Source organism: Bicyclus anynana, chromosome 5 (genome assembly GCF_947172395.1).
Source record: "Bicyclus anynana chromosome 5, ilBicAnyn1.1, whole genome shotgun sequence".
NCBI classification, from domain to species: Eukaryota; Metazoa; Arthropoda; class Insecta; order Lepidoptera; family Nymphalidae; genus Bicyclus; species Bicyclus anynana.
This window is the reverse complement of record NC_069087.1, coordinates 8362831-8389204: the sequence shown is the minus strand read 5'-3', so window position 1 is coordinate 8389204 and position 26374 is coordinate 8362831. Positions and strand designations below refer to the sequence as shown.

The following is a 26374-nucleotide window of genomic DNA, read 5'->3' as shown; positions in this document are numbered from 1 at the left end:
CCTTCTTCTCCTTCTTTTCTTTTATATGTCAACTTCTTGTCCTACCACAAACAATGAAAGAAATATAACTTCCGACATCCGTTTTCGTATTTATTTCCGGTTACAATATCAATGCTAAATCTAGTCTGCTCTATTTCAGGCTATTGATATAAATTATTTCAAAAACAGATGATCTTTCTCTTATTATAATTTTTTTTTTATACTTTACAACGAAACGCAGTAAAAATTTTATCGTAGGTACTATACCCAAAAAAGTATAAATAAAACTACTAGCCGTGTAGTATACCTACAGCTAAATGGAGGTGTTTTTTTGCAATAAAAATTATTTTATATAACCAAACATTTATTACAATAAATAGGCTTATATGTGTAAAATTTCATTAACTATCTACTATAATAGTTATACTATAATCATATTATAAATAACATTATTCACTTAATCACAGTTGCGTAACGCGTATACTTCATTCATAAATCGCCGTAACCTAATGTCATTGCACCTTCTGAAACAATAAAAAAAATATTAAATCAGGCGTTACTTGACCACTCAGAACTATCAGCCATTTCTACGGCCTCCTTAGGCTGCCAGTCCACCAAAGTGTAGCGAGGCAGAACGGAGAGATTAACCAATATGGATTGCACAAAATCTCCGCTCCTCTTAAGTGGACAGGGACTTGAGAGCTAGTTTAAATATTCATATAAAACCCATAAGCGGAGCGGGAAACAGAGCGGGGTTAAATAAATTAAATTTAACATTTATTTATTTAAGATAGTCTGCAACTCCGCTCCGCATCCTCGCTCCGCTACGGTGGACAGACACAGTACGCAACCGTACTCCGCATTAATCCGTTACGCTCCCTTGCTCCGCTCCGGTGGACCGGCAGCCTTACATAATTAAGTTATGAAATTTATACTTAGACCTAATACGCTGCTCCATTGGGGGTTGTTGGGCAAAATAATACATGTAACGATGGCTATCAGATGACAATGATCATCACCGGGACCGATGACTTTAAATTCCGTCGAGGTGACTGAGATTTTTTACAATAAATCTAAACTCAAACTTTCATAGCCCATCCCAGGTTAGTGTGATTTGTCTGTGATATCAAAATAACTTTGTTTTCTCAAAACGTGCGGCCGCTCAGAGATTGCGTTTCTGACAGGTCGGGATCAAATGGGACAAACATATTCAATTACAATTGCCTCGTTATTCTATCTCATCGCTACAAAAACAAGCAGATGGCATAACCTTGAAACAACGCAGTCCAACAACCTTGTACGCCAGTTCGAAGTTACATTGCCCATTCGATCACGACCTGTCAGTAACGCAATCTCTGAGCGTCCGGATTTTAATAATTCTAAATAGATCTTAACTCACCATTGTTATTTCCGGAAACAAAGCGCTGAGGTTAAAGTTAGCCCGTGAAGCTACTGGCAAGCTTGATAACGATCGATCAGCACTTGTGCCTACATTTTGTATACTTGGTTGCATTAAATGACTATTGAAAAAATCAGGTTGATACTGTGTAGGCATTTGATTTCCAACATAATTTGAGAATGTTAACTCTTCGGTCATCAAGTTTTGGTGTCTTTTGGTTTGAGCTTTATTTTGCCAAAGCAAAGGATTATCGTTCCACTCTTCCATTTCATTTGGTACTTTAGGTCTTTTGCTTTGGTACTTCTTACTAGATTCTTTTTTGGAACATTCCAATTTATGTTTTGCAGCAGAATCTCTTCTCGAACTCTTGTAATTAGATGGTTCCTTATCTTGTTGAAATGTATTCGCGTTGTTTTTCATTTTTATTTCGTTAAACTTCTGGTTTGTGTAGTTACATTCTACTTGGTTATAATCAACAAAATCGCTCGAAAAAGAACCACCCGCATAATTGCCTGCCATCAAATTACTACTGCCAGGCATAAAATTTGTATAAAATGAATTTGATATTGTGTTAGTAGTGGAATTGTATAAAGTGGTGCCTGAAAATTGTTGACCCGTATAATTATTATCTGAATAGTCAATTATTGAAGGGAAATGTGATATCTGAGCTACCCCACTGTCGTGTGCGACATTGAAATCATTATATTTCTGTGGAGCGCCCATAAACTTTGTATTATTGTTGTCTTGTAATTTTTGATTGCACGTTGTACCACCACGTATTAGTGCCTCTGCTGAGTAATTGTTTTTTTGTGCTTTGGAATTTTTATCCGGTTTATTATTAGATTTGCACTTTGTTTGTGAAAATTGCGTGACATTATCGTAGGGATTGGCATGTTTCGAGTCATTAAAGCCATAACAGATTTGTGGGTGAGTTTCTAAACGCGTGAGCATCGGTTTCCTATTGGATTCATTTACATTATGTTTTGAAGACATGGATTTATGAGTTTCATTAATAGGTCCATGAGACCGAGAAGGCATATTATCGCTTGAACGATTCATCAACTGAGTAACAGAGAGGAAATTTCCACAGCTTTGTAAGTCAGTATGTGGTAAAGTCCTACTTCCAATTTCAGCTTTCTTTTTGTCATGTGGGCCTAAAGCTAGGTCTCCAACCAAAGTAGGCAAGTTTATAGGAGGTGGTTCTATACTAATCTCTGTAGTTCCAGCAGGTCGAGCAGTAGGCCAGACCTGAAGTTCTTCATGGTTAGCCTGAGTAGGAAAATTATGCATATTGATAGGAAAATAGCTGCTGTCATTATTGGCTGCTTTCTTAGTAACTTGGTCAATTTGAGAATAAGGGATTTTAACTGGCTCTTTTATGTTGCTTTGATTTTGATTGCAGATATTTTGCAGAGGTCTAACTTCCGATGTCATCCAATTTATATGCATTTTATTTGGAGATTTTTTTGTATATTTTTCAACAATATGATGATCTATAACTGATGTAGGTTTAACAGTGTTAGGAGTATTTTCCGACATACTTTTGTTATCATATTTTGTTATGCTAGTCTTCACATTCATATTTGGATGTAAATTTTCAGGAGAGAAATAGTTTTGTTGTTTCTGAATAAAATTTCTAGATACATTACTATTTGTGTATATAGAGGAAACATCTTCTGGCCACAAATTAGTATTTTGAGAATAAAAGCTCGTTATTGGTTCAGGAAAAGTACTAGGTTTTGTTGTTGTTACCAAATTTTTTTTATTTGAATTTGACACTAAAGGCACATGGAAATCTGGATTAAATGGATTATATGCTGTAGAAAATGTGGTAGCGGCGGTTGTCAAAATATTATCTTTGTGAAATGTGTTAGCACCAGTTGTGCAGTTAACGAAATCTAAACCTTTGTGAGACCAACCTAAATCAATATCATAAGTTAATCTTGACGAGTTCATTTTCATAAGATTGTCTTCAACATTTGAATAATCAGATTTGTTTTTACTAGAGTAATTTTCCATTGCACAAGGATATAATCCTAAACTATTAAACTCATGACCAGAAGAAATACTACTAGTGCTATATATGGTACTTTTAACTGTGTTAAAAGGATCACTTTTGTAGAAAATATTATTACTAGTTGTATAAGTTGTTGTTTGACTTGTGACAGTTTTAGTAACATTACAGTCAAAGTCTAAACCAAATGTTGAGTCAGTTAATGTACAACTTGATGGTATTATTGAAGGTAAAGGCAAATTCAAAAAGGGATTTTCGGTAGTTATTGTAGTAGGTGCTTGAGTTGGTTTTGCGGTTGTTGATTTAGTATTTTCATATTTTTGCTGTTCAGCAGGTTTAAGGGCAGCAGTATTGGAAGAAGTAGTAGTGGTAGCAATGTCAGATTTGCTCGATGTTTTATGTTTTACATCAGTGTTAGATTTATCAAAATAAGAGATTTGTTGTGAAGGTGTCTCATTTCGACGATTACTTTCTTTATTGTTAGTACTACTAGTAGTAGTAGTAGTAGGAACCTCTTCAGCGGGACTGTCAGCTCTATTCCCACTAACTAAAGGAAATGACATCAGGAATGCTGCAGTTGGTGAAGCCGCTAAGAGCTCTTCTGCTAATTCCAAACGTGCATTACCACCATCCACAACATTTTCGCAAATTGAAGAATCCATAATAGTTTGCATCTTGCTTTCTTTATTTTTGTATTCATTTTCTGTAACATCTTTGTCAGGTGGAATTTTAGTACTATTGGTACTAGCTTCTTGAATTATAACAGAGTTTTCAGGTTTTTCAGTTGCAGTAGTGTAACTCGGTAATGCTGCGTTTTTATCTGTACTTGTTTTACTAATTATAGTTTCTGAGCATTTCGATGATTCTGTGACACTGTTTTCAGTATTTGTGTCAGAATCATTATTTGCAGGTATAGCATTAATTTTATTTGTAGCAGTAAGTGTATGATCAGTAGTTAATTTCTCAATCTCTGAATCTTTTGGTTTGTCGACGGCTAAATTTTCTTTGCTTGTTTCAATAGTTGCGTCAGATGTGGTTGCTTTCTTATCATTAGAAGTCTTATCATCATTTTTATTTGATTCTTTACTTGTTATTGCTTCAATATCTTTTTTATGTTCCTCTTTTTTATCAACTGACCCTAACAATTTACCCTTTTTCACATTCTTTCGAGTTGTATTATTCCTAGATCTAGCATTATTTTTCTTCATTTTAGCTGACAAAGGATGAGAGTATGCAGAGATTGGTAGTACATTGACTGTTGTTGTTTTTGTGATATCATTATTATTTCTATTAATAATAGGAATAGTTGTTGGTTTGTTAAGTTGTTGAAGATTTGTATCAACCAGGACAATTGTTGGAGCTTGAGGGAACAAAACAGGTCTATGTGGGAATATGTAGGGTGTAGCTGGTAACATAACTATAGTATTTTCTGAAAAAAAAAGCAATCATTGTTTAACAATAAAACAAGTTGTAAACATATTATGTAATAATTGAACATAAACAGCTTTACCTTTTTTGATATTTGTTATTGGCAATAGCTTTGGCAACTTTGGTGGACATTTATTAACTATTTTAATTTTTCTTTCTGGTTTTGGATTTTGCTGCATAATATATTTTACACATTTTGCACCTGCAGAAAAAAGAAGTCATATAATTTTCATTTGTGCTATTTTAACAGATAAAGTTTAAAACATAAATTACCACAAAAATGTCCAAAAGTGAAGCAAACAAGACTAATAAATTTAATTTTGGTAGTTAGTTTCTTTTGTCTGGAAGAATTTTTATTTGATTACATCTCTGTAGCAGTAGCTGGTAGCACTGTGGTTCTCAAAATAGAGGTTCTGGGTTCGATTACCAGCTCAGATCACTTTAGGATTTTATAATTTCTAAATTGGCCCAGGTCAGGTGGTAGGCATTGGTTGTGGCTTGTTATAATCCTACCCGAAAAGATGTACCGCCAAGTGATTAAGTATAGAATAAGTTCTAAGTAAGCCCTTTCATCTTAGACTGCATTGTCACTTAACGTCATGTAAGATTGCAGTCAAGAGCTAACATGTCATTAATTGAAAAACAAACAAAAAAAATTTACACCTTTATTGTAATTTCCAATATATATAAATTCAATTCCCTTAATTTTCAAAAACAAGTACAGTTGTTGTGTAAAATAATGAAACTGTACCTATTTTTAAAATTGCATTGAAAGTTTTCATCAAAGCAATCTGAATATGTTGAGTTACAAAATGTAAGTTACTTACTTTGAGATTTCTTACTAATACCAAGAGTAACTTGTATTGAAACATCCTTCATGTTACTTTTTTGTTTCTCTATGGCTTCTAATTTTACTTCTAAGGCTAGTATATCTGCTTCTGTAAATGTAAACAAATTTTCAAGTTATTTAATGTAATTTGCTAAATTTTATGTTAATGATGAACAGTTTCTTGTTAAATCCAACAATCTATTGATCTTTATCAGCATTAGCAGTATGGAAGTATTATTCTTATTCAGAAAAGGCGACAAAGATCAAGTTACAATTGTTTCTTTTTAAAATTTCTAAATTATATTTTTGGTAATTAGTGGTTTGTTTATCTAACAATTACATAAAACACAATTTTAAAGGCAAAAATTTGTGTGTGGGTAAGTATGTTTGTTAAATACATGAATATTGTGTATGTGGTGTATGAAGTGCTCTTCTGCAATACCATAATCTTACAGTAATATTATGTCATGCTACTTACTTAGCCGGGTCTTCTCTTGTAAACAGTTTGTTAGACATATTATAGCTTTTTGTACTATTTCAATTTTTGGATATTGCACATTATCTGCCTCTTCATCATTGTTGGCCTTGTTTATAGATTTTACAATTTCTCCAAGTTTTGATATGGCGTCATTAAATTTTATACGCCGTTGACGCTCCCATTCTCTGCATCGGCTGAAATTTGTGCACAGATACTTCTAAATATGTTATACTTACAATATTCATGAAACTATAATGCACCTCAATTTCTTTTAAAATGGGTAATGGTGGTGTAAATGGTGTAATTGCTTTTGTAATACTCATTTTGGGCATTTAGAGAATATGAATGAAAGGAGACTAAAATACAGGAAATACAAAGCGAGGGTGAAAATGTTGGAAGTGGAAGACCAAGAACATTCTCAAGAAAGGTCAGGTCAAAAGCTCAAGCCTTTCTCAGATATGCAGGTTTCCTCACGATATTCCTTCACTGTTGGAGACACGTGATATTTAATTTCTTAAAATGCATACAACTGAAAAGTGGGAGGTGCATGGTCCTGACCGGATTCCAACCCACACCCTCTGGAATCAGAGGCAGAGGTCATATCCACTGGGCTATTACGGCTCTCACAATTCTCACTAACAATCAATAGATGTTAATGATAAATAACCTGGACCAGCGGACCTTCGCCCTAATATACTCTCTGAGCCACGGATAATATTATGATTTATTGGTATATTTATGTATTATGTATATATGGCTTATTTGATAAACTCTACGTCTGACTTAAAAGTTAATAAACAAAATAAAATATCTGTAATTTATCGTATGTACAAAATAGGCATGTTCTGAGAGGTTCTGAGAATGTACAAATTTGATAATCTGCTTACCTTGGCGTACGTTGTTTAATTATAGGGCCTGGTTCCATTCTACCAAGGCTTTCAAATATTACCTATGTCGAAAAAAGTTAAAGCTAGCCTAATTGTGATTTAAGTTAAATTTTAGATTTATTTACAATGTATAAACACAACTTTCAAGATTTTATTGGATAATTATTTTGACATTTGAATTTTGACATTGACAAGACTGAATGCATGAATGAATGAATCAAAGAACAAAGATAACAAACGGCTAATGTTTAGATTGTTTATGACCGATCTCCAATGTCGTTCTGAAACAAATTTTTTTCTGCGTAAAAATGAAAATGTTTGACTTTTATTTAATTCCATTAATTTAACGAAATAAATAAGTAAAAAATGAATCATTATAAATTATTTATTATTACTATGCATTGACAACCTAAACCTAATTAATAAGTTGGAAAGTCGTGGTAGCAACTTCGTCCTATCAATCAATTACTCATTGTTTTTCCCAAAACGACAAATCAAATGAAACGTCACTCAGAATAGGAATACCTAAATATTGAAGTATACACTGCGTCTTTCCTGCTCGTGCCTATTGTAAAATTGTGTTCTGTACTTTAACAATTGTCAAGTGTTTCCTTCCTTCCTTCTATTTCGTTTTGAGGGCGAGGCTTTGTTGTATTTTCTTTAAAGAAAATTAAGTTTTGAAGGTAACTAGGTATCTATAAGGAAGTCAGTGTAAAGTAAAGTGTATCTTGCGCCATATTAACAAAGCAAACATGTCGCTGTATCCCTCGCTGGAAGACATGAAGGTGGACACCATGATCCGAGCTCAAATGGCTCAACACCAAGCACCACCTCCGTACAACTCGTCTTACCCGTCAATAGCTGGTCCAGCTGCAACCGCGCCCGCAGCTACCAGCGCTGCTGCCGCTGCTAGACATATGTACCCTGCGCTCGGAGACTATATGGGGTTGGAGCTATCACAGGATGTTATTGCTCTCAATATGCCAGAATATCAGATACAAACCGTAAGTTTTCTTAGTCTATATACCTAGAAATCTTGATACAGCTCTACAAATTGTCTGGTCACTACAAACTAACAGTGAAATTCATAGTTGCAGGGACCCTTCACCCTCTGAGTGTCGAATTCTCCAATACATAGAGTTTCAATTCGACACTCAGTGGGTAAACTATCCCTTGGGGACACCCCCACAATGTCAAGAATTTCACTGTTAATTACTTACAAATATAAATATATAATTTGTATCCTACTAACTAGTGTTTGCAATGCTATGTGTGATTCTTGGGTTCTTAATAACTGAGACCTAACCTTATTAATAGGATGTGAGAACAAATTTTATAAATCAGAAAATAAATCTATTTATTTTTGAAAATTAGCTTGCTATATTTACTTGTTTTCAATTCTAATAGTAGCATATACCTATTACTACTAAGACTAACTTTTAATTGGAAATGGAATTTTCCATATAAATTTTGCATGTATAATGCTTACCCTAGCTAAAATTCTTATGCACCTCACTGTATTCTAATAAATACTTTTTGTTTCTTAAGGTACAACCTTCTGGTGCAGTTAGTATGATAGCACCCATCTCTTCTCAGTCCCCAAGTCTACTAAAAGCAACTGTCACCAATGGGATCAGGCAAATCATACTTTGCAAAGATAGGGATGGAAAGTGTGGTCTGAGGCTTCACTCAGTCAATAATGGAGTGTTTGTGTGCTATGTTGCGGCGGGAAGCCCTGCAGCATTGGCTGGACTGAGATTTGGAGACCAAATCTTGGAGATCAACAATGTTACAATGGCTGGAATGACCATGGACCAGTGCCATGCAATCTTGAAGAAAGCGCCTACTAATGGAATCTCTATGGCTGTTCGTGATAGGTAATCTTTTTTAAATCACTATAAATCTTTGTATTAATATAAGTAATATCTCTATCATACTAAAATTAAATGATTATAATAAATTGGTTTATCAAAAGAGATTTGACTTGCATATAAAAATGCTCGGTAAAGTTTTGTTAAGTTTGTTTCATTTTGGAGTTATTTATTGACATTGATCTGGATTATTATTACTTATTAGGTTCATATGATTTTCTCTTTTTTACTAATATACCTACCTATTTTTTTTATAATAAATCAACATACTGATGTATTTGTAGGCCTTTCGAGAGGACTGTTACTCTGCACAAAGACTCCCTTGGACATGTTGGATTCCAATTCAAAGATGGCAACATTTGTGGATTGGTAAAAGATTCATCTGCAGCAAGGAATGGTTTGCTGACCGACCATCAAATACTGGAAATAAACACAATCAATGTAGTGGGCATGAAAGATAAGGAGATATCGAAGGTGATTGATGGCAGCCCATCTGTCGTAAACATAACCATTATTCCACAATATATTTACAAACATATGATAAGCAAGTAAGTATGCAACTGCAATTCTATCTTTGTTATCATAATAAACTAGCTATTGTATGTAATTTCACATGTGTTTAAAGCTATTGTATCTTACAGAAACAGTAATATTTACTGTACTTTTTTCTGTTTTCATGAGGAATGGTTAAAAAATTGAAGTATAAAGTTTATCCAAACTCCACATTTTCTAGTAGTTTTTGGCTAGCCTAGCTGAGAAAATACTAGCATAATTTTATTACTTAAATGATGTTAAATATGAAAGTTGTTGATATACTTATGAGACACAGTGGAATTCGAAATTCAATCACCCAGGCAAGGTTGTAAACTAATAATACACATATCATAAATTCATTAAATTATTATATGTTGTATAGTTGGGTTTTTTGGTGTGTCACATTCAATATCTATGACTCATACTGTGTGAGTATTATTGCTACAGCTATTATATCTAGGATGTAGGTATTTGTATCTGGTGTGTTGATAAGGTTCTTTATGATATTAATAATGTCACAGAATTAGTTTTGTTTTGGTGCCAAATATTATGCTTGTGTGCCTTTGAATTAATTTTTATTAAAGATCAACTTCTTCAACAAACAAACCAAGCTGGGAGTCAACTAGGAGCTCCCAGTTATAACACATCTTTGTAATATTGTATGTTATTAAGTAAATAGGGCTTAAGATATTTGTTCCAAACTAAATTAAGAGTGCCATATATTCATGGTGTCTAAACTAGAAAATATAACTAAAATACACCTAATTCAATTTATTATTTTACATATATTTATTGTCAGTGCATTTCCTTATGTCATAATTTTTTTATTTGCAGGATGTCGAGCTCACTGTTCAAAGAACTGGACCGCACACCTGCTGTGTAAAATGGTTGGTTTTCAGATGATAATAAGATTTATCACTTTTGAAGTCAAATTATTGAAATTGTATTTTCACAAATGCACGAATTTATATAGTTTTATAACAACACAGCACTAAATATTTATCATTTAGAAGTTTTCTATGGTCAATTGATTTATAAAATTACCTTTTCTATGTAATAATAACTTTTCAATTTATGAATATACTAGTTGACCTCATCTATATAGGAAGTCCTGACCCTTGGAATTTTATACAAAGTTGCCATTTTCCCTCCCAATTTCAAATTTCATTTTTAAATTCTCAATAAAGTATAAAATTTCAATATTCTATATAAAAATTATAATATAATAGCACAGAATAAAGAATGATACAGAATGAGTCTATACAAGCAGCGCGGTGAGGCCGGTGAAATCTGTAAAAAAACAAACGTCACACTTCTCCTTAACATCTGCATTTATACAAACTTTTTTCATAATTTGTATTTCAATATTTAACACTAATAACAATCACGTAAATTATACATATCAATTATCATAATAAACTAATAAATCAATAATTAATACCTATAAAAATACCCCATCTTATTTTTTAGTTTTTGTGAAGTTTTTAAAATATTTAAAAACATAAGACAATATTTTTCTTGAATAATATTGAAAATTACTGATGCGACGCTCCGTGTCGTACTGACTCGTTTTAGAATTTGTATTTGGAATGCCTGCATCCCTGCCGTGTTCCGTACGCTCTATCTGCCTATTATTCTTTAATCTGTGTATAATAGTTATATTACATTATTATAATATGTTTATGAAACAGTCCACATTCAAGTTGGTATGAAAAATACATAGGTACAACTTGTAATAGTCTATCAGTATGTTCAAATATGTATTAATTTTAAATAGTTATCAGTAAGGCTGTGAAGATACAATTTTTGTTCGTTTTTATTTTCAAAATTATATTTCGTTTGGACCTTGTAGTGATATCTTATTTATATTATGTGTACTTTTCTTGACAATTTGGTGCTAATTTTGTTGTGCTAATCCCATAAAATACTGGCAAACATATGCCAGTACACATTTTTCATAATGTTACCTGGAAAAAAAAATTCAAGCCAGTTGGATTTATGGACAACTTAGCACCAGCTTCGACTTTTTGTACTGTTTTAATGACTGCTATTAGAAACTGATGTTTTCTAAAGTTGCCAAAACTTCCTGTTGTATTGCGATTAATGATCAACGAAAATACCGAATTATTTTAGTTTCCTTTTATTAATCATGAGATTCCAAATATGCCAAATTTATTGTTGCTTTTAAGTTATATACGTTAGAATAGTGCATTTAAAATCTTGAAACAAAAAACAACATGTTAAAATCAGCCAAAGTTTATACTTTAAAATGTTTTGATATAAATGGACTTTTTAAACAATGGCATTAAATTTGTTCAAATTTCATATAAAATTTTGTCTTCTAAATTAGATGCCTTCTAATATATGGATAACATATTAGTTTGGGGATTTAGTTTAGTACAGCCTAAGAATGTTAAACGTCACATTACATAAAATGTTACATTCCGCGTATAATACCATACCTAGTTTAACGTTCATAAGCTAAAGTGTTGTTTAAAGATTCCTAGCATCTACATATTTACGTTTCATTTACTTAACGATTTATTTGGAATTCAGTCCATGATCTAATATTTTTTTTTATCGTCAATATGAACAATTTTTTTTACATTGTAATTTATTTCTGCCTCATCTTATATAATTCAGTGTCTTTAATTGACTTATCTATCGGTTTATTGCTTAGCTTGCTTAATTAGTCTAGAATGGACAAGACAATTATGCTAATTGAATTACAGATAGATATGATATTGAAGTCTACATTTAGAGCTTTAAGAGATTATATTCTATACAGGGTGATTCGGTCTTTAGTGCGGATATTTTTTTTCGTGGTTCTGTATCATTAATAGAATATAAATCTACAAACAGTTCGATACATTTTATGTAATTTTTTTTTTAATTTATGTCTCTAAAATAACAAAATAATGTACATATTATTACTAAACAAGATATATTCAGCTTAAAAGTGATCTGGTGACGTCCTTTAGGTATCAAACGAAAATAAAATAAACGCACAAGGGTGACCCTAAAATTCTGTTCAAAAGTAAATAACTTTAGCTAACGATAATTTTGTTATTTTTGAGTTAAAAAAAAAAGAAAAAATACGTGATCATTAAATTTTGTTTATGTACAAAATATAAAAATATCCGCACTAAAAAAATTTTCTTCCTGTATAAGTAATTTAGCACAGATATGCCATTTATATTATAGTAACGCTATACTTTAGAGAAACGTTTTTTGTAAGTTTTATTTAAGTATGATTCATAGCAAACAATCACATTATATTGTAATATTTAGAAGTTTTCTGTGTCCATAAAATTCAATATAAAATATTAAATAGATTTATGAAATATATGAAAGTGGTCAAATTAAAATTAATACCTAATGAAATAATTGCCAATATTCGAGCTGAAGGGAAGTTGTTGATTAATGTGCTCGTTTGTATTCGCTTGTTGGCCGCCACAGACAGTCGCTAGAAAGTGCTTTCTGAGGTGGTTATATAATTATAGTTATGCCATGATAAGATTTTTATATTAATGGAAAAATAAATTTTTATTACAATTTGCTTTGTTGTTTTTTTTATAATTTTCATAATGAAATAGGACCGATAGAAGGTGGTGGTAACCATAGATTTACGAGTCGGTACAAATGGTGGTAACTTAATATTCACTGCTATATTTGCATTATAACTTTAGGAATACATCACCAGGAATCACCAGGCAAATTTTTAAAACAATCGGAGTGTTTTTAAAATTTGCCTGGTGATTTAAGTCTAGGATACTTAAATAAAATGCATGTTTGAAACAGTTTTTTTATTAAAAGTATAAATAAAATGATTACATTATATTTGTAGTAAATAATATAATAGGTAATCTAAATCAATCAATCAAATTATACCTACTTTATGATAATTTTATGAACTATTATAGGTAATCGAATATTGTAGGCGAATTGACAAAAAATTAAAGATCTATAGTAGTCATCAATTTCATTCCATAATGTTTATTTCCTTAAATGGATATTGTACATAATTTCGTTAAAAGTTAACGTCATGATACCTACCAGAAAAAATAACGTTTTATTGGTTCAGGCTGACAATAAGATTAGTGGAGTTTGTCGGTTGCCTTCTCATTGTTTGTTTTACCTTTGGCTTCTGGCTTCGTTTGTACTCGTAGATATCTACCCGCCGGACAAACCAGTCAGGGGTATGAGTTAATTAGTCGATTGGAGCTTAGTCATTAGCGCGTTACTAACTGACTTCAGCATCGTCATTACTACGGATACGGAAGTAACTACTTAGCAACAGGATAAAGACATTTTTGTATGAAAAAATATAATGACGGTATTTACTATTTAGTATCTGTATCTGTCTATTAAATTATGATTAGATAACTATCTAATATATTATATGGAAACGTTAACTTACTCGTACCAATAGGTAAGGTATGTAACACATCTGTGACTAACTAATCTTTAAATTCAATGTTAGATTCAAAAGGAGAAAACAATTCTTCACTTAGCCATCACATTTAGTCATAGGTAGGTACATTTTGCTATTTATAATCAAGGTACCTAAGCGCAGACCGAGCGAAAAATTTGCGAGAAGGCAAAATATAAATAATATTATTTTTCCCTTTGATCATTAAACAATTTGGTTTGATTATACAAATATACATTAACCCGTGCTACATACGTGCGGTTTTGACTGTACAGTTATATCTAATATAAATTTCAATGAAAATCATTAAATATGACAGTCAGTTAAAACTGACGGACACTACGTAGGTACGTACGATTTGTCTGAACAGTTCGACTGTTCAGTTAAAATGAAAACTGTACGTCATTAGCACGGGTAATAAATAGAACGGGTACTTAGTACCTACATACTAAAGAAATAAGTACCTATCTAACAAGGCAATTTGGATTTAGCACACGTTATAGGAAAAATATTTCAAGTTGCGGAAGGCTTAAAGTCACTCTGCGGGTGATGGAGCGCAGATCTCTGCGAGATCGAATCAGAAATACGGAGATCCGCAGAAGAACCAAAGTCACTGACGTAGATTAGCGAATCGCGATGCTGGTTGCTGCGAAGAACCGATGGATGTTGGTGGACCGAGGACATGAGGCTTATGAGGCTTATATCCGATATTCCTCAGTGCCTGAAGACAAAAGTCCTCGAACAGTGGTGTTGCCAGTGATGACCCATGGTTCCGAGACTTGGTCGCTATCTATGGGCCTCATAAGAAAGCTCAGAGTCACACAGCGGGCGATGGAACGAGCTATGTTAGGAGTATCTGTTAGTTAGGGCGACAACGCACTGGTAAGCGCAGTGTTGGTCGACTCCCCACCAGGTGGACTGACGACATCAAGCAAGTCGCAGGAATTTGCTGGATGCAGGTGGCTCAGTATCGTGATGTTTGGAAGTCCCTACAAACGGCCTATGTCCATCAGTGGACGTCCATCGGCTGATATGATGATGATGATGAAGAGGCTTATGTCCAGCTGTGGACGTCTGGTCAGTTGGCTGTTAATGATGATGATGACGTAAATCTAATAAGTATATCTTTATACCTTTCGCTAGCTATCTTCTTGACTACTGAGTAAATAGTCTTCAAAGTTCAAGTAGGACTCCAGAGGAGTATCTCGCTCAGTCTGCGCTGATACCTACTTAAATAATCATGGTTGTTATCATTAAATATCAGTAAATGATGTCGAATGGATTTTGAAACGTCCAATTGGGTTTCAACACAATTTCAGGACAAGACCATGACTTCGGTACGAAAAAGCTATCGTGTTCGGAGATGGGGCAATTTTGTCTTGAAAAATACTCCATCGAATACAAACTCCATAGAAGACCTGGAACAAATAAAAATCATAATTAGGGAAGAGCTTAGTATACCTGTACATATGTATTCTGTGACGTAAGCCAATGGCGAAATTTCTGATCTAGCGGCTCAACCATCTTCGGTCCACCTAGTGGGGGGTCGACCTTCTAGCACCCTGGGACCTCAACGTCCATCGGCTCTTCGAACAATGTGGCCTGCTCATTGCCACTTCAGCTTCGCGACTCGCTGAGCTATATCAGTGACTTTGGTTCGATCACGCAGAGAAACTCCAAGCATAGCTCGCTCCATCGCTCGCTGAGTGACTTTGAGCCTTCTAATGAGTTTAACCCATAGTTAGCATAGTTAACATACCTAGTAGGTATAGCAAAATGAATAGTTGGGCTTACCGTTTCCAATGAAGAACGACAACCACATCAAAAGATTCGAAGTGTTGGGGAACCGGCGGCCGCTGTTGGCAGTCAGCGGCAGCATCAGCAGCCCGAACACGCCGAACTCGACCATGAGCACGGGGTAGAAGAACCCGAACGACAGTGATAGTATCACCTCGTGTGCAGCTGACGATATCTTGAACATACAAAAATACATTTCCCTCTAAAACTTTTATGTATAGGTACCTACATAACGTTTCTACACGACATCGTACCAGATCGCTAAATCACTTGGCGGTACGTCTTTGCCGGTAGGTAGCTGCCTCCCACCAGCCAGACCTGGACCAATTAAGGAAATCTCAATCAGCCCAGCCGGGGAACCAGGACCTCTGTCTGGCGCATACACTGCGCCACTGAAGCCGTCAAAAGGTACCTGTGTGAAGGCTGAAGCGCTGATGCCCGCATGTCGCCGCGTTACTACGTACCGTTGATACCGAAAATCTGCTATTGCGGAGCGTAAGTCACGATGTTTCGTAACACTTATTATTAACGCGAACGTGAGTTTGTTTTTCTGTGTGTTACGCTTTCACGCCTAAATCATTAAACCGAATTTCAAAATTATTCCACTAATGAAATTTTGCATTATCAGCGAGTATTATAGGCTCAATTTATCTCCGGGAACTAAAACTACGCGACGCTAGTCTATTGCCTTCACACAGGAAGTAAAGCTACGAGAAAATGTAATGTTGTTATCAATTGTAAATGATAATAGGTACTCTATGATTTTTCAAAAGAGCAACTGTTGAGTTTCTTGTTCTCAGCAGAACCTGCCTTCCGAACCGGTGGTAGAATCTTTACAAATAGTCATCTGACATTTCAAAACTGCTTAACTGAGCCTACTTGAAATAATGGAATTTAAAATTCTTTTCGATTCTCTTTTCGATACCGAACGGTTAAGAAAAAACTTTACTTGAAAACAATTGCCTAATACAATAAACCTTTCTTCTAACAAAAACAATAAACTTACCTACCTAATGTTGTTTGACTGACCTCGTTAATATAAATAGGAAGCTGCGTGGGTCGACTCAATTAGATGATTAACAAAGTAGAACATACTTATTGTATGTCTTTGGGATGTAGTGGCTACCTACCTTCTATAGTTATAGCTACGTAGTATCCATCGTATCCATAGGTAGGTTTTATTTTTTTCTGATTGTGTAAGTGCCGTAGGCTCCTTAAGGGACCTCAGCGGCGTCACCAGGGGGTTTGGGCGAGCGTAGAAGCATCGCCTGATGGGGCCCGAAGGCAGAAGCAGAGTAGATGGGCGGAACGACTCTCTAAGGGCGTCTCCTCTGAGACTCGGACCTCAACTTAGAGGGCCGTTCGGGAAGGGTGTTTTGGCCTGAGTGTATCAGTTCGGGCGCCCCCGAGATCGTGAGTTAAAAAGCCCACGTCTGGGTGACGTCAGATATCAGGGACCTCGTGTTCGCCGGCGAAGACGCTGTGTAGCTAGTGTTCGTGTTGCCTGGGAAGCATTGTCGTGTTATGTCATCGTCAGAATCGTAAAGGACGTTATTTGGGCGTCTAGATCTACAATTAGCGTTGGTATCGGGGATGTAGCTGTAAGCCTCAACCACTCACATTTATATTAACGAGGTTGGGGGGGGTGGCGGCGGTGGCAAAATAAGTTTTCGAGAGCTGTATAGATTTTCTTATTGCTATTAGTTGGGTAGGTTTGTTAATTACTCATTAGGTAGGTAACGTGAACCCAAATTACGTAGCTAAATAAATGCGTAGGAAGATATTTATTTCCACTGAAGAAAATTTCGTTTATTGCTTTTAAATAAGTAGGTTAGTTATTTACCTATCTACACAGGAAAATCTGGAAACGGTTCATAGATAACTACCTAACTTAATTGGATTTTAAATGGTGTCGTTGTTATGGAAAATGTAATTTGTCGGGAAAGTCTATTTTGTATTTACAAAGGGGGTAGGTACGTAGGTACTACTTCTACTTGCGTGGTTCCTAGTTATATACATTATGATGTACAATCTTTTACATAAATAGGTAATATTTTGTACCTAAAAATGAAACTTACTAAAAACACCAACAGCGTGGAAACAGCTCGTCCGGCCCGCGGAGCAAGCGGTCGGTAGATGTGGTCCCTGAGCCAAGCGTGCACTATGCGATTCCACGCTCGATAGTAACTTGAAAATCTTGACGTCGTCCACCAATCCTGAAATGATTATTTCCAAGACTTTTTTTCATCATTTACATCAGGGTTTCTGAAAGTGGGGTACGCGAACCCCTAGGGGTTCGCCTTTCGACGGCAGGGGGTTCGCGGTACTATAAGTGTTACCTTTTATTGAACAGGGCTTCGTGGGACCGACCGACATTTACATCATCTCAAAAGCCCATTTTTTAGTAGCCTACTGCCCACTTTCTTCTTTAGAAAGGAAGTCGCCATAGGTCAAAGGTGAAGCGGTCTAACTCATCACCGATGGGTACGACGATAGATCAACGGGGTGGCGATCGAACTACCACCCCGTTGATCTATTGTCGTACCCACTCCTAATACACATATTCTTCAAAAAAGCCATCTCCGTTAGCTGGAGATTTGGAGCTAACATTCACCATGCCACTGCAATGCAGATCGGCGGACTAAAATCACTGTCTAATGTTAATGATAGTTATGTGCTCTGCGAGATGCAATATTGTAACACCACAACCTTTTTATTTTTACCACTGAGATTTTTGAAGAAGAAAAACCCAACCAACCATAATCGTCGTCGTCGGATTGGCAGACTTCACACACTCAGAGAATTAAGAAAAATCATAAAGTTAGAGGTACATGCCCCGCACTGGATTCGAATCCACATCTTCCGGAAACGTAGGCAGAGGTCATATCCACTGGACTATCACGGCTCACCAACCATAAACTTACTCAAAAAGAATTACATACGTGACCGAACCCAGGGTCTTATGATCCTTTGCCGCCTAGGTTAGCAACGGAACCTACTAAAGCAGTATTTATGAAGGTTGCCATAAAAGCTATAACTAATGTTGAATAAGTAATGTGTTGGCCACTTTGCACTCTAAACCCACGCCACGGGAGGAAATGTTTTAAATAATATCTACTTTGGTATAAGTGAAGCTAAAACCTTTCAGAATATACAATAATGAATTCCCTCTACGAGTTCCATGAGTAATAATGATTTGAACAATGTCTTGTTTTGGTTTGATGATGATTGTGGATTTTACTTCTTAGGTAGGTACTATCGTTCCGTGTCACTATGCTTATTCTATGTTTTAATATACCTACCGCATAAATAAGTATATGCACGGTAGAGTCATGTAGAAACCTAAGAATATATGGATTGTGCTATATGCGATGATTGTAGCGGGATTATTTTGTAGGTATATTATCAACCGTCATAAGCTATTTTCAACCAGGTCAAACACCATTACATGGTATCTACAACATACCTACTCTACAGCTAATCATTTTAGTATTGAAAAGGATTTTACAAGGTTACAAAATAGTATTAATAAAAATAGTCCTACGACAATAGTGGTGATTGAATTTTCAAAATCGGTCAGTATAGACCCAGAGATTTTTTACGTCTTTATAATACTAAGTACAGCTAAGTATGGGCCAGTATAAGTACCTAACCAAGTACATAAATGGTCTAAGTGGGTCGAGTATCTGGAATGCACCAAACTTGCATTTAGTGTAGACATTGATAAATTGGAACACTTGCACCGCAAGCAATAAACAGCTAGCCTGCGGGAGCACTAGCGCGATACAAATTACGATAATTTATGGTTACAGAGCTGCGGGGCTTTAACTACCTAGCTGATTAATTTTTTGTATTGTAAACACAGATTAATCAATAATAGGCAGATGGGGCGTCCGGAATACGACTGTGTCGTAGCCTCCAAATACAAAATTCAAAAACGAATTCATACAATATTGAAAGTTACTGATGCGACTTTAAATATTTTAAAAACTGTTCACAAAAACTAAAGAAACAAGATGGAGTACCTACTTTTTTATTGATAATTATTGATTATCATATTAATTTACGTAATTGTTACAAATTATGCAAAACGTTCAAAGATACGCGTGACGTTTGTTTTTTTGATGATTTCACCGCCTTCACCGCGCTGCATGTAAAGACTCACTCTGTATGATCTTTACTTCTGTATTTATTTATTAGATAAACATGCTCAAGATTATATTTTAATTTTCGTACTTTAAATGTCAGAAAAAATAATGATACGAATACAACAGCATTTTTGAGAATCTTTCTCTAGCATGTTGTTAATGGCGTCACGTAGTTAATTATTTATTTACAGAAAGATTTAATTTATTTATAGGATTATTAATGTAAAATGTATCGATAAGTACGTTATATAAAACAAGTAAATAAATAATCTCTTAAAACAAAAACATATACCTACCAACTAGTGTCCGGAAAAGTATAAATTACCCAATATATTTTAAATACGTTTCAACGCTCTCTATATAGATAAATAACATAGTCATATGTTGTTAGAATTACGTCACGTAGATAACCATGCAATGTAATCAATAATTTAATTACAGGAATATTAATGTAAAATGTATTGAATAAATATAAAATAACGTGTCCCTTGGAAATAGGACTACGCGGGTGAAACCGCGAGATTCTGCTACTCTTATGATTCTGCTACTCTTATGATTATAATGAAGGGTCGCATGTGATACGCTGCCTCACATAATTAATGGTACAAACATAGACCATAATCACCTCATAAAACAAACGATCTCCGAAGGTAAGCATCTCAGCGAAGGCGTTGTGCCACGCGTGCAGGAGGCAATAGAACCCGCACAGGAAGGAGATCACTCCGGGCAGCACGCACGCGAACATTCCCCTCACTACAGTGCCAGCTTCCACCTACAACAATAAATTATTGTACCCACTAAATGATACATTAGTTAGGCCTGATGTAGAGCTATTTTTTTCATCTGACTCGTATAGTTCCCTCTCTAATTAGCAAGAAACAGTGAGCATACGAAAAATAGGTTTAATAGATACAGTTTATGTTGTATAGAAAACGTTTTTCTTACAATTACTCGTATAAAATAAAATAATAAAATAAAAATAAAAAAGCCTTTTATTTCTTCTTCTTTTTTATTCTATACAAGTTAGCCCTTGACTACAATCTCACCTGATGGTAAGTGATGATGTAGTCTTAGATGGAAGCGGGCTAACTTGTTAGGAGGAGGATGAAAATCCTCACCCATTTCGGTTTCTACACGGCATCGTACCGGAACGCTAAATTGCTTGGCGGTACGTCTTTACCGGTAGGGTGGTAACTAGCCACGGCCGAAGCCTCTCACCAGCTAGACCTGGACCAATTAAGAAAATCTCAATCTGCCCAGCCGGGGATCGAACCCAGGACCTCCGTTTTGTAAATCCACCGCGCATACCACTGCGCCACGGAGGCCTTCAACAATATTTCTTTTTAATAGTTTAGAATTGATTAGGTATTTTAATTTTATAAGTGTGTTATAATTTTAATATCTTTACTTTTATTTAAAAGAATAACCCTTTGCGGTGAACACCTCCCTCAGGTACTGCCATTTTGATCGGTTTTGCCTTCAGTAGCTAGTTTTTGCCGGTGAAATTCATTTTGTCGTCGACCCACCAATAACGTGGTCTGCCTATGCCTCGTGATCCTTTAGGTCCCGGCCATTTCGATATTCTGACAGTCCAGCAGTCATCTATGAGTCAAGCGACATGTCCGTCCCATTTATAATTGGCTTTAAGTGCGCTTTAACCTAACCTTAAATTGGATTATTTTTCTTTTTTGTCTGATAATGGAGTGACGGATTTTTTCGATATTAGTTATGCTTGGTTCCATAGCTCATTGGCAAGTGCCTATCATTGTTTTTGCCTTCTTGGTTAATTTTCAAGTCTTGCAGCCATAAGTTAAAGTAGGTAGGATGCAGGAGTTCATTATTTTACTATTACTAACAATTAAAGCGTCATTATTACAACTTACTAGAAGACGAAACTCAGGTTTTCGTAAATAGTGCGGGAATCACTGATTTTTCCGGGACAAAAAGTACATATTGATTAAAAGTGTGTTAAAGTAAACTTATTTTGAATTGCTTACCTGAGCTTCTTTGCCGTAATCAGACCAGTATGGTAAAATAAAACGTTCCCACAGGAAGCTGTTGTAAAATATAATAGCCGTCACTTCCAAGAAGTGGAACACCACAACGCCCCATCGTATCTTCTTTGTTCTGAAAGTGTAAATAAAGATAAAGTTAGCTAATACACCATTATAGCGCCATAATTTCGATGGATCAATAATAATAATAATATCACTATATAAATCTTAATTTATATGCACGAGTATAGGTAAGTGCGAAAGGTCGAAAACCGCTTGATGTACAAAGCTGAAATTTGGCAGGGAGGTAGTTTATAGTTAGTAGGTATCCACTAAGAACGGATTTTGCGATACGGCCGGATTAAAGAGATCTAAGGGCGGACGAAGTCGCGGGCGTCCGCTAGTAAGTATTTAAAATAACCCTTACGGTTATTATGTTATGTTATTATATTAAGTTTATTATGATTAATGATGAATGAATGAAAAATGATAGATGAAAAAGGTAAAATTTTCTTGATCGTCTTCTGTGGTCTTACGTATCCAATTATGATTAAGCATTAATGATTTTGCAGTAAAAAGTAAACTCAGACGATTCTGCATCGCGACTATAATGGCCGAATGCAATGGAGTTAGGCACTAGCTCGAGATTTTCCATTTCACCCGAGTTGTTTCTCGCTGGGAAACCGCTTTCAAGCGCTAGCTTCGAAAAAGCTTAGTATTTTAAGCATTTGTCCTATGTCCTGTGCTTCCGTGATTTTGTATTTTTAGCCATTTCACGTGGGCATGTCATGTGGGATAACTTAGCTTAAGTTCCTTATTGTAAGTATTCTTGTACCTGTTCTGTTTCATTAAAAAAAAAAAACAACATTGAAAACAGTTTAGAACAAACCCGGTGTTTCGAAAAATAAGGTAGGTACGATAGGTATCAGTAGGTATTAGGAAACACTGGAAACTCGATCACCGGAAAGGTATTGCTCACATTAGCGGTACGCATTAGAACCGACTAAACAAAGTGCTTCTTGTAAATTGATCACGTGCCACATAAATGCGTAAACGAAACCCTCACAGTGCTGTGATACGGCGGTAAATAGGAGGAGAAACAGCGATTGTGATTCTAAGCACACGGTAACATAAATTTAGTATACAATCGATAGACGAGCTAGTGAGGAAAAGTACGTCTTTCTCGCTACCTACAAGTAGGTATATTATTCAAATCTGATGTACATATATTATAAACACACGTAGTTCTAGTATATCTAGCAAATAGGTGACATGATAGTGATAAAATTTTGTATATGTAGCACCAACATCTGGATTAGATTTAGAGACAATCAGGACAAAAGCCAAAAGTACCTAGTGTACTATCCTACGCTATTTCTAACAATTTTCAGAAAATATCTCATAATCAAAGGTTACTAGGTTCTGCACCTGATTGGACTTTAACAACACGAGCAGAGAAGGGTAGTGTTAGTTAACTGTCAAGGACGTCCTTAACCCTACGCCATCGATCACAAGTCCGGGGATATGCTTGAGGTTATTCTCTCCGGCACACGATTGACCCGGCACCCGCACGGTGAATCCATGGAATCTATTATACTATTACTAAAAGCTGAAGAGTTTGTATGTTTGTTTGAACGCGTTAATCTCAGGAACTACTGGTCCGATTTGAAAAATTCTTTTAGTGTCAGATAGCCCATTTATCGAGAATGGATATAGGCTATATATTATCCCCTTATTCATACTAGAACCGAAACCACGCGGGTGAAACCGCGCTAAGATATTTCGCATCTTCCTCACAACCAATACCTATAAGACTGCCTGAGTAAAATGAAATGACATTACATGACATGAAAATGGGACTTAATAAATTTTACCCAAGAGAGTAGGTCTCTAATACCGATTTTGATGAGTTCTATGCGAAAAACCGTTTACTTTACTTTAAAAGAAAATATTCTCATCGCACGTTTCACTACGGCACGGGCGTATTCTCAAGAGATTTTGACTTCTCAACACAAAATTGCGTAGACATTCTTTACAAATATGAACAAAGTTTATTTCTCAAACATTATTATTAGTTGGTTAGTTCCCTTGAGGATTGTATAAAACCACAATGATATGTTCTTTGTACTGTATTCTAGTTAAAAGTTGGTATCTGTTTAGTTGAATTCCCCTCTGTAGACAATACAGAGGGCTCGAGAGGATTATTCCTAATCCCGGCTCGTTGCGTCCCTTCCGCGAGTTTCCCTGCGCGCCCCATTTCTCCGAAGATCTCGAAATACGTACGAGTGACTTGGTGATCTCCTGCAACATCTATTTGAATTTATAATCCTTTACGGAGTTTAGAGAGATAGCAGATTAAAGATTAATTTACTGTTTGATGTGTTTGGTTAGCTATTAAGTTCTAACTTCTAACTGTAAGTGGCTGTCTAAAATTGCAATGTTATTTATGAAGGCTGAAAGTTTGTCCTTACCATACGGTAACTATCTTACCATACGGTCATATACCATCAGCCAATTAAAACGTTTTGACTGTGGTGGTTTTGGAAAGTATTAGGTTTCGAAGGTCCAGACCCTGAACCATCCAAGTACAAAGCGTATGTTTGAAATTCTTATTCCTCGGCATATGAGAAACAATATCGCGACTGTCATAGTCACTTAGCAAAGCGGCAAACCTTCAAAAAACCCCGTTAAAAATCGAAGTTTAACGACTAGTGAAGAGAAGCCACGAAGCTAAAGGTCTGGCGACTGGAAGCACGATTCTTAATGGACCTAAGACCCCGTAGAAAGATCTGGAGCCTTGAAACCTGCCAAAGCCATCAAGGTCCAAACTATGGAGTTTGGACCTTCAAAGAGTTGCCAGCCAACTATGGAGTTGGCTCAGTCTATGCTCATATTATAGGTAATTACGTTTAATTACCTAATAGGAGCAAACTCAGCCTCAGCACGTTCTCGTTCTACTTAGATATCCATACAAGCGACCGAATCTAATAAAGATTAACTCTTTGATTCTATTTACTTGGACTTAAGCCATCTAAATACCTCGGATATTAGTCTCTGTAGATTAGCGTCGGTGCGAACAAGAAGTAAACGTATTGAGAGACAGTGGGCAGGGGCGCGCTGCCGTCGTGACAGCGGGAGAGCATGCAGCGTAAATACCTCGGGTATTCGTCTCTGTAGATGAGCGTCGGTGCGAATAAGAAGTAAACGTATTGAGAGACAGTGGGCAAGGGCGCAGTGCCGTCGTGACAGCAGGAGAGCATGCAGCATAAATACCTCGGGTATTCGTCTCTGTAGATGAGCGTTGGTGCGAACAAGAAGTAAACGTATTGAGAGGCAGTGGGCAGGGGCGCAGTGCCATCGTGACAGCGGGAAAGCATGCAGCGTAATACCTCGGGTATTCGTCTCTGTAGATGAGCGTTGGTGCGAACAAGAAGTAAACGTATTGAGAGACGGTGGGCAGGCGCGCGTTGCTGTCGTGACAGCGGGGCGCGCATGCAGCGGCCGCCGCACAGATCTTCATCGCAAATCGAAACTGAAACCAAAGAAGTTTAATTATTATTAATCATCATTAGCAATCTCTTTAAATGACCTACTATCACCTAAAATTGCCGCTGTGGCTTTCGACTTATTGGTTGTTTCTTTAGGAATTTATTTTTATTAGCAAATCAGCCGAGCAGTATTGGATTTCTGCAGTTCTTTTTCAAATATAGGTACATACCTACTGGATAAAATATTTAATTGCAATCGAACATTGTCGAGTCAACGTCTCTTGAGGATGCTTCGGTGTAGGGGTTGAACGCGCGGATTTTCATGTTTTTCTTGGAGGAATGCCGAAATGGTTCGATTGTATCGGCAATAAGGTCCTTTTCATGAAAGAAGTCCCCCCAGACGCGGCGCTAATGTCTTAATGGCGCTCATTGTCATATTTTGGTAATGGCGGTCTTATTGTCATTAATTGGTGTAAGGCGCTGTCAATTTAAGTTCAGATTTTAGCCGCGGGACTTCTTCCAAGAAAAGGACTCTATTTATATCGGCGATTTGTTAACGGCTGTCCAGTCGCCATTTTTATTATTTCTTCCGCATGCCATTTTTTTAACCCCATTGTTATAACTTACTTTTTAAGGAAAGTCTTATAATATTGAAAATTTTGTAAAGAGCCAAGAAATCGTTAAGTTAACAAACAAATACATACAAAAGAAAATCAGCGCACCGGAAATTTGGCATACTGGAGTTTGTTACCCGAGTTGACAATCCAACACCCCGCACGGTGCCAAAAGTTTTGATGTGTATTCCGGTTCAAAGGTTTAGGAAGAAGCTACATAGTACATACATAAATGTACACATTTACGAAAGTTTGAGCGTATTGATTCAATTAACTAGAAGTCTCAGATTAAATAGTCCATATTCTGAGCTAACAGTGTATTAATATAAAGCATGTATAATATCACACTAATAATATAAAGTTAGTGTGTAAGTGTGTATGTTTGTTTCTCCTTTGCGCTGCGGCTACTGAAGCGATTTGGCTGAAATTTAGAATGGAAATAGATTTTACTAGGCGCACTAGGCTACTTTTTATCCCGGAAA

At 35.8% G+C, this 26374-nt stretch overlaps 3 protein-coding genes across 3 annotated transcripts in view; 1 reads left to right on the top strand and 2 right to left on the bottom strand.

Annotated features, from left to right (window-relative positions):
• Positions 1 to 322: 322 nt before the first annotated feature.
• LOC112053864 (uncharacterized) lies at positions 323 to 7206 on the bottom strand. The gene is made up of 6 exons (XM_024093453.2): positions 7015 to 7206; positions 6128 to 6321; positions 5648 to 5758; positions 4903 to 5022; positions 1379 to 4821; positions 323 to 503 (listed from the first exon to the last, which is right to left on the bottom strand). The coding sequence occupies exons 1-6, from the start codon at positions 7050 to 7052 to the stop codon at positions 492 to 494; spliced, it is 3918 nt and encodes a 1305-aa protein (XP_023949221.1). The 5' UTR covers positions 7053 to 7206; the 3' UTR covers positions 323 to 491.
• A 270-nt stretch (positions 7207 to 7476) lies between these two features.
• On the top strand, positions 7477 to 12978 carry LOC112053866 (syntenin-1). Its single transcript, XM_024093454.2, has 4 exons — positions 7477 to 8018; positions 8563 to 8891; positions 9170 to 9433; positions 10254 to 12978. Exons 1-4 carry the CDS (start codon positions 7767 to 7769, stop codon positions 10300 to 10302), a joined length of 894 nt encoding a protein of 297 aa, XP_023949222.1. The 5' UTR covers positions 7477 to 7766; the 3' UTR covers positions 10303 to 12978.
• Positions 12979 to 13210: 232 nt separating this feature from the next.
• LOC112053868 (sterol O-acyltransferase 2) overlaps positions 13211 to 26374 on the bottom strand; it is a 32398-nt gene continuing 19234 nt past the window's right edge. Inside the window, exons 5-10 of the mRNA XM_024093456.2 lie at positions 25180 to 25322; positions 21794 to 21923; positions 20422 to 20568; positions 17727 to 17864; positions 15646 to 15823; positions 13211 to 15269 (exon numbers count right to left, since the gene is read on the bottom strand). Coding sequence (XP_023949224.1) covers positions 15112 to 15269; positions 15646 to 15823; positions 17727 to 17864; positions 20422 to 20568; positions 21794 to 21923; positions 25180 to 25322 — 894 coding nt within the window. The 3' untranslated portion in view covers positions 13211 to 15111. The remainder of the gene's footprint in view (positions 15270 to 15645; positions 15824 to 17726; positions 17865 to 20421; positions 20569 to 21793; positions 21924 to 25179; positions 25323 to 26374) is intronic.

Coding starts and splice junctions, on each gene's coding strand:
- LOC112053864 (XM_024093453.2), bottom strand. CDS start 7,052: ATGGAACCAGGCCCTATAATTAAACAACGTACGCCAAG. Junction 5,023..5,647: donor TATTAGTAAGAAATCTCAAA/GTAAGTAACTTA, acceptor TTTTTTCTGCAG/GTGCAAAATGTGTAAAATAT. Junction 4,822..4,902: donor AATAACAAATATCAAAAAAG/GTAAAGCTGTTT, acceptor TTTTTTTTTCAG/AAAATACTATAGTTATGTTA.
- LOC112053866 (XM_024093454.2), top strand. CDS start 7,767: ATGTCGCTGTATCCCTCGCTGGAAGACATGAAGGTGGACACCATGATC. Junction 8,019..8,562: donor CAGAATATCAGATACAAACC/GTAAGTTTTCTT, acceptor TTGTTTCTTAAG/GTACAACCTTCTGGTGCAGT. Junction 9,434..10,253: donor TACAAACATATGATAAGCAA/GTAAGTATGCAA, acceptor TTTTATTTGCAG/GATGTCGAGCTCACTGTTCA.